The 15,053-nt window shown below is 40.5% G+C and overlaps 1 protein-coding gene across 6 annotated transcripts in view; it reads right to left on the minus strand.

Moving 5' to 3' along the window:
- Positions 1 to 847: 847 nt before the first annotated feature.
- The window catches only part of cdk18 (cyclin dependent kinase 18), a 53,201-nt gene continuing 38,995 nt past the window's right edge, over positions 848 to 15,053 (minus strand). For 2 of the 6 annotated variants that reach the window (XM_066670677.1, XM_066670682.1), the window contains 11 exons: positions 14,558 to 14,672; positions 13,330 to 13,424; positions 13,153 to 13,215; positions 12,877 to 13,000; positions 12,544 to 12,664; positions 10,500 to 10,597; positions 10,114 to 10,219; positions 9,841 to 9,883; positions 3,837 to 3,927; positions 3,672 to 3,749; positions 848 to 2,884 (listed from right to left, as the gene is read on the minus strand). In XM_066670677.1, the coding sequence (XP_066526774.1) occupies positions 2,850 to 2,884; positions 3,672 to 3,749; positions 3,837 to 3,927; positions 9,841 to 9,883; positions 10,114 to 10,219; positions 10,500 to 10,597; positions 12,544 to 12,664; positions 12,877 to 13,000; positions 13,153 to 13,215; positions 13,330 to 13,424; positions 14,558 to 14,672 (969 nt within the window). In that variant the 3' untranslated portion in view covers positions 848 to 2,849. Of the gene's footprint in view, positions 2,885 to 3,671; positions 3,750 to 3,836; positions 3,928 to 4,760; positions 5,915 to 6,061; positions 6,285 to 9,840; positions 9,884 to 10,113; positions 10,220 to 10,499; positions 10,598 to 12,543; positions 12,665 to 12,876; positions 13,001 to 13,152; positions 13,216 to 13,329; positions 13,425 to 14,557; positions 14,673 to 15,053 lie in introns of those variants that run through there. The other 4 variants (XR_010802609.1, XM_066670679.1, XM_066670680.1 and 1 more) reach the window with 4 other exon arrangements.

Genomic DNA, 15,053 nt, shown 5'->3' on the forward strand with positions numbered 1-15,053 from the left:
TTTTGGATCCGGGGTGAGTACTTTCTAAAGATATGTATTTCTAAAGGCCACAAGATTTTCAGTGTGGACCTGTTTTTCATTCAAAAAACAAAGTGATATCTGTTGCCACCCCTTTCCCTATAGTTCACCATTATGCCCATTTCTAACCCACTCTCAATCCCACATACTTTTGTCTATCTGCATTTCAAACGTGTGTACTTAAGCCTGCATTTCTCTGGTGAAATGAACATGGGCCGAACACAATATCTTTAAAGTGGAAATCATTTCATGTTTGTTTATTTATGTAAGCAATTAATGTAGTGTACATTTGTAAATAAAATAATTCAGTACTTTGAAGTGAAAAGACGCAGTAATAGACAGGGCTGTTGATAATAGGAATCAGACACTAATGCACCTAAAAGTAACATTATAAAAATTATATATACATATTTAAAATCCATTCTAAGGGGATACACACAGGATGTAGTAGTTCAAATGTTATTCAGCAGCTGTTTTTAATGCATATTGTAGGTTTTGAGTGAGATGTCCTGATATGTAGGTTGTTGATTCATCTATCGGTGTAAAGATGTCCTTGATACGAAATATTAATTAATTCATCCACCTTCTGTAACTGCTTTCTTCAGATCAGCACTGCAGTGGGTCCGGAGACTGTCCAGTATTATTGGAGCTAGTCAGGAACAAACGCTGCATGGGCGCCAGTCCTTCACAGCCGATATAAAATAAATAACTCAATTGGAGGGCGCCTATGCTAAGGCTGTAAGGCCATAGTTTGTTCAAGTAATCTCAGTGTACCTGACATTGCATAGCAAACACAAACACACACACAGACTTGCAGTATGGAGCTTTATAATTTATTTAGTTTTTTAATTATTCAATCACTTTTGGCTTCTTTTTTTTTCAGCAGTCACAATACATTCAGCTTCAGTATATGGAAATAGAGTAGACAGGTCACACAAAATATTTAATATCACATTTCTTACAAAAATCTAAATCTTTTATAAAACATTTAGACATAATCTAAAGTCATTTAATACAGTCATCTCAATTTCCTGGCAAAAATTCACTGAGAATAAAGAAAACACTTGTTAAAATACATATATTAATTCTGTCCAATACATTATTTAAAATATTTTTAATTTACCACAAAACTCACATATAGAAGAACCTCTGTTGCAATGTTGCTAAAAGGGATGAAGTGTCTAATAGTACACAATATATTTTGCTTCTCTTTCTCACACACATTTTCATACATTCTCTTCATCACACACTCTGTTAGTATTCACTTTTGATGCTTTCTGCCTCCTGGTGGCCACAGAAATACAGTGAATCAGCTTTTGTTGTTGTTCACCTCAAATACATACTGAATACAAAACCACAACACCACTACGATTCTCTGTGGTCAATGGCTTTCACTAGAAACATAGTGCTTTGACTTTAGGGCTGAGGATAGGGATAAGGTACAGGGGGAAAGGGCGGGAGAACAACATTAGGACAAACTCGAGGAGCTAAAGAGGACACTTGGATGCCATGTGCAAATACAGTAGCACTTCATCATATCAAACATTAGATTGTGTGCAATTATTTATGAGGAATAAAGTATTCTTTATCATAAAGAATAGTACAACAGTGTTACCATTTCTGAAAACAACGCTGGACCCATCACCACATGTAGATTTACAAGGCACCTTTAGATGCTTGAGGAAAATATTCATCTCTGAGGTAAAATCACAAAGTGACAGTGTTCAGATAATACTACCCCTAAAAAATGAATGACTGTGGCTCAAATCTTGATTCCAGTGTAACGTCTGAATTGAAAGAATGTTCAAAGCCTGGTAGATCCTGTTTCTTCATCTCTACTATATATTTCAACCGTATTTTCGAATCTTTTACCCTGTCTAGAAGGAATCTTGAGTATGTCACGCATGTGCCCATGCAACAAGTTCACAAGTGAAAAATCAAAGAAGGTACACAAACAAAAGGATTTCCACTTCAAGGAACGAGGATGGAGCTACAGCATCTCCCACACAAACACATACACTCACAAATATACTGCAATTAATAGCAGAGGACCTGAAAGGACTACATTAAAGTGAGAGACAGAGAATAAGTCTCCTTGTTGTATAAAGCTTTTCAGCAGTGGGCTACCCATTTTTAATGGGACAGTGACCATATCACTGTACTTTAGTTCTATTGTTATCATTATTACATATTTCCAGGACAACTTCAGTTACAGGACTGTATTGATCAAGCATTTCCAATAAAGAGATCCAGTCAGGTCTAAAATCCACTCCTGGTTGCACTTAAGTTTTCCCTAAAGGGGCAATGTATGTTGTTTTCATGTTCTGCTGTATCCTACTGCACTGCATTACATCCAGACTGATGGAATTCAGTTACATCTATTTTAGATTTCTCTCACTACAACACCCTGTAGGTCTTATGCAAATACATGAAAACAACCATTGGGAATCCCTGTGGTGTCTGCTTAGGGAATATCGTCCTTAGAGGATCATCTTAAGGAAACATGAGTATTTTTATATAACCACGCCCATGCCTGCTAATAAGGGTGGCAGTAAAGCTGCGAGGGACCATGGGCAGGTCAAAAGGCCAGCTACTTGTATAATGCAGTCTAATCAAATACAGTAGTAGGGAATACGATTGATCTGAGGGTGTTGCGCATGTGTAAAATCTGCGTCTTCTGTCTGTCAGCTTTAAGTGTAACACTGAGAGGAGGTTTCAGGACACGGATTTGCAAGTCGGACATGGAAGGGGCAGTTAAAGCCATTTGCTTCAGAGTGATGTTGTTCTTCTGATGTGCACCATTTTCTTTATGGTGGCCAACATATCAGCCTTTAAAATATGCTCTGTCTGCGGTTCTTTCCCCGACCTGAGGAAGCACAAGATGCATGTTTTTAATCGACTGCACACATCCTGATATTTCATTACAGTCAGGACACCCACAGAGCAGGCATTATTTGAGTTTGAGGCTTTCCAAGTACTGTAGAGATGGTAGTGTGCTGGCGGTACGTGTGGATCAGACACAGCAGTGCTCTCCCTGTGCCCTCTCATACTGGCCACTGTATTAGACACTCATAGCTTGTTACAGTGTCGCTGCAGAGCTGAGAATGATCCACCACCCCGATAATACCTGCTCTGTGGTGGCCCTGTGGAGGTCCTGATCAACAAAGAACAGTCTGTAACTGTAGATCTACAAAGTGTATATATGTGGTCAGTGGAGTTTACATAATTATTTTTACTTTTACACACTCTCCAAACTTTTGAAACTGGGTTATATATCTAATCAAATGTTAAGTAATAGCTTCCTTAATATCAACAGGTTATTTCAGAATTGCAGCAGGTAATATTTAGTATTTTTGCTCCTGGGCTCCCCCTACAGTTGCAGAGTGTAATTCACTTTTACAGCACTGGCCTGAAATCAAAGAGGATGCAGGAGGAATGTGGCTGATTTCCTACCCTCCTCCAAAATGTACATAGTGCAGTTTCTGCAGTGCAGAGCCCAGAGTAGCAATGCCAGAGGCACTATTCTCCCTATTACAGTACAGTGGAGCATAACAGTGATTATAAAGCTGTAATTCTAGGGTAAAAATACCACCTAGTGTTCCTTTAAACAGAAAACGAAGTGTGATGATGGATAAGTCTGAAGTGCTAAGTACCTGGAGGCTGAAAAACAGAGCTGCGATGGCCTGGGTCTTTCTGCAGCTGCACCTCCTTTAGTGAGAACACAGAGGACGCTGGAGACAGAGAGATGTTTTTAAGAAAGCTCACTGTGGCCCTGTCGAGAAATGGGTGTGTGTTCGATTACAGGTGGATGTACTCACTGTCTGATAAGGAGTGGATGTTCTCTCCCAGGCCGAGGAAGTACGCGTGCCTCAGAGACGCCTCAGCTGAGATCCTTTTCCTGGTGTCGTACTGTAGCCACAGAATAGGAGTTGATATATTAGGAAGTGTGTTTGCAGTGCAAACAAAGGCAGCTTTAATGAATTAAGGATGTGAAGGAGGCATGAAAGCAAAACAAGTTCATTATAGCGAGTGAATGGCTGTTGTTGATTACTACATTGAGAATCAGCTCCAGTCCTGCCCTGTGCATGTTTGTGTTTTCTTTGCTCTTGCACAGCTGATTCTACTCGTCAGCTCATTATCCAGGCCCTTCAGGAGAGGCGGCAGGTGTGCTACAATAGGGAAAGAATTAAATGCTGCAGTGTGAATGAAGGCTGCATGATTGGGACTGAACTGAACTGATCTGCTGTAACCGAACCGAACGAGGGAAGTCAAAGAACAACTTTTGTTGTTTCATTTCTGCTCCAAACAGCCGTGAAGTTCACTGAATTGTCGGAGGTTATTTCGGAGGATTACGTATAAGAATAGGATGGGAAAAATGAAAAGAATATGTAACAAATGAGACAAAATAAGGAGGGACTGGGAGTCCTAGCAACTAGGTAGAGGAAAACTACCACTGTTAGACAAACAGTACTAAAAGCTTTATCCTCTAGAGAACATCATGCTCCTTTTTCCTGAGAGATGAAGAAATCCACAGGTGTCTTTGGGCATTTTTTTTACTCTGAAAAGACAACTTAGTGCAATGGATTTGCAAGAATGTTGATTGGTTAGGTCATTATGAAAAATAAATAGACAAAAGAAGTATTAGGTGTAAAATAAATTTCAAAGCATTTTTTTGTAACATTCATTCATTCATTTTCTGTAACCCTTATCCAGTTCAGGGTCGTGGTGGGTCCAGAGCCTACCTGGAATCATCGGGCGCAAGGCGGGAATACACCCTGGAGGGGGCGCCAGTCCTTCACAGGGCAACACACACTCACACCTATGGACACTTTTTGAGTCGCCAATCCACCTACCAATGTGTGTTTTTGGACTGGGAGGAAACCGGAGCACCTGGAAGAAACCCACGCAGACACAGGGAGAACACACCACACTCCTCACAGACAGTCACCCGGAGGAAACCCACGCAGACACAGGGAGAACACACCACACTCCTCACAGACAGTCACCCGGAGGAAACCCACGCAGACACAGGGAGAACACACCACACTCCTCACAGACAGTCACCCGGAGGAAACCCACGCAGACACAGGGAGAACACACCACACTCCTCACAGACAGTCACCTGGAGCAGGAATCGAACCCACAAACTCCAGGTCCCCAGAACTGTGTGACTGCGACACCTGCTGTGCCACTATGCACCCTTTATTTTGGTTTTTTTAATTAATTTTAATTTTTAAAATAAAACAATTGTTTATACAACCGTTACCATGACGTGATTAAACAGTGGGATATTATTTGAATTCTGAAATATATTTTTAAGTTAAACAAAAATGCTAACTGAAACTAAAAGCTAGTCTTTGGGGAAAAAAAGAGAGGAATCTGTTTAAAAACCAAAGGGAAGGCATGCTAAATATTAAAACATTTTTTTAATACAGCAAATTTCCTAAACTCACTTACACTAAATACTGGCAACACAGTAAACACACAAAAACAAGGCACTTAGAAGAAATATCAGGGCAAATCCAGGAATCTGAAAAATCTATTTTCCAATTGTTATTACATTTTAAAGGGTATAGGTGAAGGTATATACAATTACATATGCCAAGGCTTTTTGGTGAGTGTGTGTGTGGCTGAATGTTAGCATCAGTGTCTTTAGCTATAAACTCCCCATTCCCAAACAAAGCACTGCATCACACAGCGTGTCCCGTTTGTCACAGTCTAAAACCGGCTGTGATTACTCAGTGCAGCTCCTGATGTGAAACAGGTGCACGGCTCGTGCTCATTAAGCGCGCCGTCACCGTTAACGGATCGCTCTGCTCCTTCATCACACTGACGGCTCACCCGTCACGCTCACGCCGCGGGACACAAGCAGATCTGCAGACAAACATGCACACCTCTACTCGTGCACAATTGGAAAACAATGCAGTATTCATGAGTAGTAGAAATAATAATAATAATCATCATCATCATAATAACCATATTATTATTATTATTATTATTATTACTGTTGTTATTGTAACAATGATAATAATAGTGATGATGATAACAATAGTCTCTGACATCAAGCTCAATCTCAATAAAAATTAAACATGGTGTTCAGGAGTTGCAAGGCTAATGACGTGTACTGATAGACTAGTTGTAATTTCCTTACAGAATCCATTAATCCATTAAGTAGGACAGGTGCCCCTCCAGGGTGTGTCCCTGCCTTGTGCCCAGTGATTCCAGGTAGACTCCAGACCCACCGCGACCCTGAACTGGATAAGCGGCTACAGACAATGAATGAATGAATGATTAATTCCGTTAAATGCTGATTCACAACAACACAGACTGCGTCAAACAACCTAACACTAGCTTTAAAATAAACTTCCAGCTTTTTAGTCCCTAGGCTGCGGAAATGAATGAATGTACAAAACTATCTGTTTACACATTTAGACTCCCTAAGTAAATATTTAAGCTTGGCACAACAGGGATAATGTTCCGTTAAAACAGAACAGACTGTTCCCTCTGCTGTCAACCAAAGTAGAGTCTACTTAACTTTTATTTATGGCCATGTTATTGCTGAATTTCTTCAAAATGCTTCTTTTCAAACCGCCACTAATGCAACAGCACTGAACAATGGGCTGCAGGAGAATGCAAACTGCCCAGATCTGTCACAATGGCTGACAGATGCCTGCTCTAACTAGCACCAGGATGCAGAAAGACAAGAGAGTTGGCTGCCCCCAACAAATACACTGTACCTATTTCAAATTTGGTCTGTGAGCCGGCGTTCTGAAAATCCAGGTAAGTTCAAACACAACAGACTTCTAGACTCATTTTTGTGTTTGTGTGTGTTCTCAGTATCAACTTCTTCAAAGCTCCAAATCCTTTCAGACCCAGCCACTTGTGGATTTTTTCAGATCTGAAGTGAAAGTGAAGCTTAATTGAAGGTTCTGCCACTCAAAGATGAAAGCTGCAAGTCCTAGGTACTTGATTTGATGTGATTCCCAATTGTGATATTCTTCCAGATACTGAGTGGTGCATATGTCTTATTTTGGTGCATATGTCTTATTTTTTAATCGGTATTAACATTCACTTTTGGAAACTGTAATCTTTTCACTTATTGATTCATTCATTTTAACCACTTCATGCTGATCAGGGGCAGAGCGGGACCCAAGCCTACCTGGAATCACTGGTCCCAAGGCAGAACCACAGCCTAGAAAACGTGTTATATTTTGTTTGACATCCTCAAAATACCTTCAGGAAAAAAATGTATTTATGTATTTACTGCCTGTTTTGACAAAGAAGCTGATTAGAATACTAAGAAAAACTCGACTTTCTACACCAAGAGGCATCCTGTCTCTTCACTCTCTCCCTCTATCTGTGTGCGCAGGGGGCCTACGACACCAACAGCTCTTCCTACTCTGCCTCCTTCGGTTTGACTGAAGCAGAATTTAGCAGTGTCAGCTTGCCTTTGTTTACCTGTGGTTTCATAGCGTTATAAACCTCTCCGTCTGACACTTCCTGCCGCTAACTCTAATTGGACTTTGAGAAGCAGACAAGCAGCGAAGAGCCTGCAGCAGACGCCTTCATCAGCCACCCGCATCTCAGCAGAACTCCTCTACTGAGCCCTTCGACAGGATCCTGTTTATACTGGACAGCTCAGAGTGCCTAGCAGGAAGAGTCAATGAGCACGTTCGCATGCACTCAGGAGGAGCCCAAATCCAGACTGAGGGAAAGTACTGGTACCTCAGTGAAATCATGACTTAAGTAAAAGCAAAAGCAAGACACAGAATGAAACGAAATATCTGATCAAAAAAAAAAAAAAAAAAAAACATCTCAGCTTCTGGGTTTTGTACCAAACTGGAGTGGAACGGCTTGGTAGATCCAGCATGTATCAGCATGGGAACTGAAAACAGGCACTGTTCTCCTCTTTTTGGGATCCATAAATAATTTGAGGTCCACAAGAAGACAAAGTTTCAGAGATATGACAAACAACAAAGGAGTGCTGGTGCTGTCACACCCCAAAAAGGAATACATTTCATAACCTTATTGAAATTACTAAAAATGTAACTCAGGTAAAAGATGCTAAGCATGAAAATGAGCTGGAAAGCACAGATACCTTGATTTGTGCTAAGATACTCATTGGACTGAATGTCTTGTCTAACAAGCTTGTGAGACAGTTTTCCATGGATGTTACGCTGTGGAAATCCAAACTGGATTACGGAGGTTTATAGTGTCGGATGAATTCGAGTTCGAGTTCGACTTCGATCACATTTACAAGAATAACGGTACCTCTAAATTTGAGTTTAGCTTATTGCTAGGCTATTGTCATGAATAATGTTGGTTATTTAGCTAGCTAGATACTGTCATAACAGTCAGTCATAACGGTGTTTTTTACTGCGGCGTTGTTCAGCTGTTGTCCACCAGTGACGTCACACGGTTGCGTTCAAGAATTTCCGTAGCGAGTTCGGGTTTTTCCGTCAATTTAATAAAATTGTCAGTTTTAAAGCAAATTAAGCTGCTATTTTCATTTTAATTCATACTTATATATGTCAGTAACTAAAATAATGTGAAATATTCATGGAGGTCCATTAAGTGGTGCTTAGCCTTTAACTTTCATTAACAATAGCCTTAAAATTACACTTAAAACCTCAACATCCAAAATTATGAGAGGAATATAGTTACTTTATTTCTTGAACAATAACATTTTAACATTTCAAATTTGTGCTTTGAATCGACTATTATGCTAAAAAAAAAAATATTCTTTGGGAGTCAAATTTCCCTGACCACAGCAAACCGACAGAGCATTTTCCTGTTTTATTTTCTTGAGATTTTCTGTTTTCAGATCAGAAATAATGAATCATTTATTTTACATTATCACTTTGCTTTAATTAAAACAAAAAAAGATAAACGTATTGTCATAGTGAAAGATAAGTCTTGAACCTATATTTTTCTTCATAATATTCGTTAACAGATTTACCACTGGTCACAGTGGATCACTTGGCAACCCGGCCCATGATCTACACAGTTGTTTTCTACAGGGGTTACGCCAGATGTCCTTCCTGATTCAACCCACCCATTTCACCCAGGCTTATGACCGGAACTAGGTGTCCACAAGCACAACCCCAGTGGCTGGGTAGCAAATGTGGGAAAACACACCAAAATCCACACCGTCAGTAAAGACATATGGATGAGTCATGTTTAGCTATGATCGGTCCTAATGTTGTATCTATCTTGTATTTGGTTTTCTACCACCTGACTGGCTTTTCCACAGTGTCTCTGCTCATTAGGAAACATATGGATCTGTACCTACAGGCAATCAGCAAGGTAATGGATGGGTCGTATGGAAACAAAAGTGTTTATAGGAAAAGTCAGGGCTATTTCTCTTACATGGTTGTCAACTAGCACTATCCTCATTATCTCTCAGGAGCTGTTCTGAGAAGGATTTCTATTGCAGTGAATCCCAAATATAGATTATAAGCAGAGCACAGCTTCGACCCCTGGATATAAATTAAGCTTAGTTGTGGATTAAAAGGGATTTTCAGTGGAAAGTCACCATTGTTAGTGTGATTTGATTCAGGGATATGCCTAAGCTGTGTCTAGTTTCATAGTACCGCAATGAGCCTTTTTATATAGGAGTTTTACATTCAGATCTTTGTAATATTTGAACTTATATTTAAGGATTTTCTGCATGCTTCACTATAGTGTCTACAGCATCACTTAAATTGACCAGCTGATCAATCACTCACTACATCTCTCAGCTCAAGTGACACACATGAAGTATTCATTTTGTGTTATTAAAAAACAAGGTCAATTATTCATGCATTTGGAAGACTTTCTTACCAGTAAAAGTGCTGAGAGGAGGTCAATACCCTCTGTATCCAGCCTGAAAACATACATTGAACAGTGAGACATGGACTGAGAATGTAAAATGGACGATGGTTAAATGAACTGCATTTGTAGAATAAACAAACATGTATATATAGTTCTCCCCAGGTCCTTTCAGAATTCAGCCAGATGCACTGCAAACAATACTACTTACTGTTTTATGATGAAATGATTCAATTGGTTTAATCTGGACTACTAGCTAAATGCTATTTTGTTTTTTGCCGTTACCTGGGAACGTGGTTTATAAGAGCCTGAGCTCTATACTGGGGAAATAAGTAGGACTTGAACTCCTCATTAGTCATAATCCCTGGCCAGGTCTCCTCAGTCGGGGTCCCTGGTTGAATAGAGGTAGAATACATTGGCATTAACTTTACACACGATGGTAATTTAATACACTGGCTACTGCAAAGCAGACTGACCTTGCTAAACAAATACAGAGTTCTAGGGGACTTGGAAAACTGACTGAATGTTACTTCATCTGCCTGAAGGTACTGACAAGTCTTAAAAGCAAGACATTTAATAGGGGGGAAAAAAAACTACGAGTCTACTTGCAATGACACTTCACTCACTGAACTTTCTTACAGAGCGTTGTAGTTGTCAAAGGTTAACCGTACCCATGAGGCGAAAGACCAGGTGCAGCTCCTCCTTGACAGTCGAGCCAGGAAACATGGGTCGCCCTGTCGCCATTTCGTACAGAATGCACCCCACACCCCTGAACCCAAGACAAGGAAGCGTCACTTTGAAGCACAAGGCCATGCTCTACTTAATTCTATTATATTCTGGAAAAAAAAATGAATGCATTCATTCCAAAATAAATGAATAAGTCTTGACATTTACACGCAGCAGGGATAATTTGCATGAAAGACTGGATTCTAATAGATTTTCTGCCTTTGGTTAAGGTGAATTTGAAGACAGTTTCAGCACCACGCTTTGATTCCTAGTCGTTTTGGAAGGCGGCCATGGGAAGTCTGTGAGCTGTAGATATCGGGGAGAGACATGTGGCTGCCGTCACACATGGATTGATTAGTCTACTGGGCTAATCCCAGAGATTACTGAAACACACAGGCTTTTTTTTATTGAACACTGGAGTCAGAGTTTTTTTTTTTTTTTTTTTTTTAAGAAAACATTTGTGTTACTGACTCAACAGCCCAAGTGACCTGAGAAATAAACACTGGCTTCCTATGTGTGAAGAACATAAAACACAGTTCTTATGGATCCTTGAGGGATTCACGGCTCGTCAAGGGGATCTTGTAATCCATTGGTAATACGAGACCATACTTGCATAATTTTTCTCATTAAATAAGACTAGAAATGCATAATGATACTGGAATAATATTTGTATGATCAGATTTTGCCTTTAAAATTAGCACTGGACAGATTAATGTCAATATTTCACGATTATCTGATGAATTTACTATATGCTAAAAGACTAGTAAAGCTAGATTATGCTAATGAGCGTGACTATAATGTTCAATAAGAACAGCCAGCTTTTATCTACCAGAGATTTCAAATCTGTTTTTGAAACATTACTGTGGCTTTTAGTTTGGATTCATGGGTCTTCACCCAAAGAAATAATATCCTGGTCTTGCAGGAGTGGAAATAACCACAGAGGGGCAATGGCAAGACTGGACAAACGTTCCTATAAGGATCTTAATCATTGTAATATACTGTTTCTGTCCAAACCAGTATATCTGGTTTACATGTACATTATTTATATTCACTTTAAAATACTACTTCGTTTTAAGAGATTTTGGAAATAAAGATACAGTTGGCCCTCCGTGTCGGTGGGTTCTGCATCTGTGGATTCAACCAACCACAGATCCATAATATTTCAAGAGATTAGAATGTTCCCAAATGTAAAAACTGAATTGACCTGGCGCTATTCTGAATCCTGGTGGTGCTGGCTTACCCTGCTGTAGCCTCCTGCCATTTGACAAATCCCCAGTCTCCCTCCAGCACGCGCTATATAAGCATTGTTTGTTTCAACTCATTAATTCACTACTTGCGTCTCTATGTTCTCGTTGTTTTCAAACCATTTTTGTGTAACGTATAATTGTAACTTCAAATATAAACATTGTCCTGTCATTTTATGGTAAACTTTACATAGCATTAAAAATGACAATTGTTAGTTTATTTAAAAAACAATAACTAGTATTATTATGGTATGTTCATGAGCGCTAACTTCGAAATCACCAACTTTAAACTGTCTAAACCAAAACCTGCTCATACTTTTGGGTCCATCGTTATTCCCAAGAACAGAAGAAAACCAATACTCGTGATATAGCGTCTTTTCCTTTATGAAAGGCATAACGAATGCTATGACTATTACATTCTTCTCAAAGAACTTAATTTGTTGAATAAAATAACATTTGTCATTTTTAATACTATGCAACATTTACCATAAAATGTCAAATGAATGGGAGAATGTTTGAGTTATGAATGAGATATTTACATTAAATAATGGCAGCTTTAACGCTTGATTGTACACATAATAAATAACCCTATTTCTGCATGCACATATTCTGGTATCCACAGTGGGTCCTGGAACCTGGTTCTCTCTGGACAGAAGGGATATGGTGATAGAAGCCCTTGCTTCTGGCTATTTGTTTAACGGATGGTGCACGGTAGCAGCTGGTGTCTGGATCAGCAGGTCCTCACCACATGTCTATGGGCGTTGAGTACTCCGTAGAACCCAGCAGAACATCAGGGGGCCGGTACCACAAAGTCACCACCTCGTTGGAGTAGGTTTTTGTCGGGACAGACTTTGCTCTCGCCAGGCCTAACGAGACATAGAGGGGGGGATATAAAACATTCTTCAACCGAGAAACAAATGCTGCTTGGTAACCCAGTAATTGGCCCAATGTCATCTTGAGATTTATGTGGTATGAAACTTCTAAAGCATGCTGTTGCTGAGGGGAATAGAATAAGGATCACTGCTATTCCGTGTGAAACTAAAGGCCGTGCTGGTGTAATCTGCTGAAAGACTCGCACCAAAGTCAGCCAGCTTGAGTTCTCCCTTTTCATTGATGAGCAGGTTCTGTGGCTTGAGGTCCCTGTGTAGAATCTTTCTCTTGTGGCAGTAAGATAAGCCGCGGAGAAGCTGGAACATAAATATCTAGGGAGAGGGACAGAAAGAGGGGTGATGCTGTAAACAACAAGAATGATTGTGGAGGAATTATTAGGAGGGAATTAATAATTGAGGAATTATTATGGATTTATATTTAGCTTTTGCCCATGAGAATTGACAGATGAAGGTTTTCAAGGCACCTTCACGTTGTGCATGCTCATGAGGTTTCCACAGTTGTCTAGGTACTGCTTCAAGTCACTGTCCTGGAAAACAAAATGCGTTCAGAACACAATGTTCCAGACGTTTAGTGTTTCACATTCTGTAAAAAAAAAAAAAAAAAAAAAAAAATTGTTCCACACCAGAGGTGAAAGTCTTACCAAATACTCAAAGACCAGAGTGAGACAGCGGTCAGTGTGAATGATGTCATGCAGCGTAACAATGTTGGCATGTTTCAGGTTCTTCAGGAGTGAAACTGGAACAACACAGAGCAGATTGTGCATTTCTTAATCCACAAAAACTTATCAGCCACCACTTCTACACTAAACCATCACTGGATTAGGAACACCTCCCCTGTATCTACACTCACTGCCCATTTTCCAAGCTCTATGTTACGGGAGCACTATTGTAATTGTTGTTCGACAATAAACAAACTGTAGTCCATCTGTTTCTCTGCATAATTTCTTATCCCCATTTCACCCTGCTCTAAAATGGCCAGGACCCACATTGGACCACCAGAGTCGGTATGATTTGGCTGGTGGACCATTCTCAGCACTGTAGTGACACTGATGTGGTGGTGGTGTGTTAGCGTGTGTTGCGCTGATACAAGTGGATCAGACACAGAGGTGCTGCTGGAGTTTTTAAAGCACTCAGAGTCACTGCTGGACTGAGAATAGTCCGCCAACCAAAGCGTCCACTGTCCACTGATGAAGGACTAGAGGACGACCAACACAAACTGTGTACTACAAGGTGGACCAATGAATTAGGTGTGTCTAACAGAGTGGACAGTGTTTATGAACTCGAGCAGCACTGCTGTGCCTGATCCTCTCGTACAAGCACAACATACACTAACACACCACCATGACATCAGATACACAGCAGCACTGACGATTATAGACCCCCAGGCTACCACGAGCCTATGGTCACAATGTTTGGGGCTAAGTATTAGCTACAGGAGCCTAAAGCTAGCACTGTCCTGTGGACCAGAACCTACTACTGTAAAGGCTTATAATAGGCTTGATAATAATTTATATCATTTATTAATATAATAAGACTAATGAATGTCCACAAATGCTTGCACATATAATGCATATCACTCCTGTTGGACAACAGCATAGGATCCCATTCCTAGCCGTGGTTCTTGTGTCTAGTTTGCTGCATATCCACTGGGGGGCAGCCTTGATTCATGTTGAGATCCCTGTTCATTGATTCCTCTCACGTACTCACTCTCTCATTTAGGGGGAGAGATCCAGGCCCGGGGGACAGGAAGCCTGCAGCTCACTGGTCTAGGATTTGTACTCCTGGCTACAATCTAGAGCTTTAACAACCAAGGAGCTTAAAACCGGCAGTTATTCTGGGGAGGAGAGGCGTCTCTGAGAAGGACACTACCTTCCCTGATGGCTGTGCAAGGGGCTCCTTCTTCGTGCTCTAGCCGGATCTCTTTCAGGGCCACCAGGTTTTCTGTCAGCTTGCTGCGCCCCTTGAAAACCGTGGCATACGTTCCCTGTTGTGGACATAAAGGTAGTGTCAGATGTTTGCCCCACTGAGATTCAGTGAATATAGGAACGAGGACGACTTACTTGTCTAACCAATTAAAGTACACATCATTTGCCGAAATCTCGGCTCCTCTTAGACACAAGTCACAAGACACTTTCACTCACAAATTGTGTTGACATCGAATATGGTATGAATTGAAAATACAAGCTCCAACTGTCAGCTACAAGAATGCAATACGGTTTCTCAGTTAGCAATCGAGATGAAGTCACTCCAGTAATATATGTGTGTTCGTGACCGCGTGTGTGTGGGGGGGAACGGAAAGGGTGGGGGTTGAGACAGATGAGGTGCTTAGAAGAAAAGGGCAGATTAATTCTCATTAATTCAAGTC

The sequence above is a fragment of the Hoplias malabaricus genome, chromosome 5 (genome assembly GCF_029633855.1).
Source record: "Hoplias malabaricus isolate fHopMal1 chromosome 5, fHopMal1.hap1, whole genome shotgun sequence".
NCBI classification, from domain to species: domain Eukaryota; kingdom Metazoa; phylum Chordata; class Actinopteri; order Characiformes; family Erythrinidae; genus Hoplias; species Hoplias malabaricus.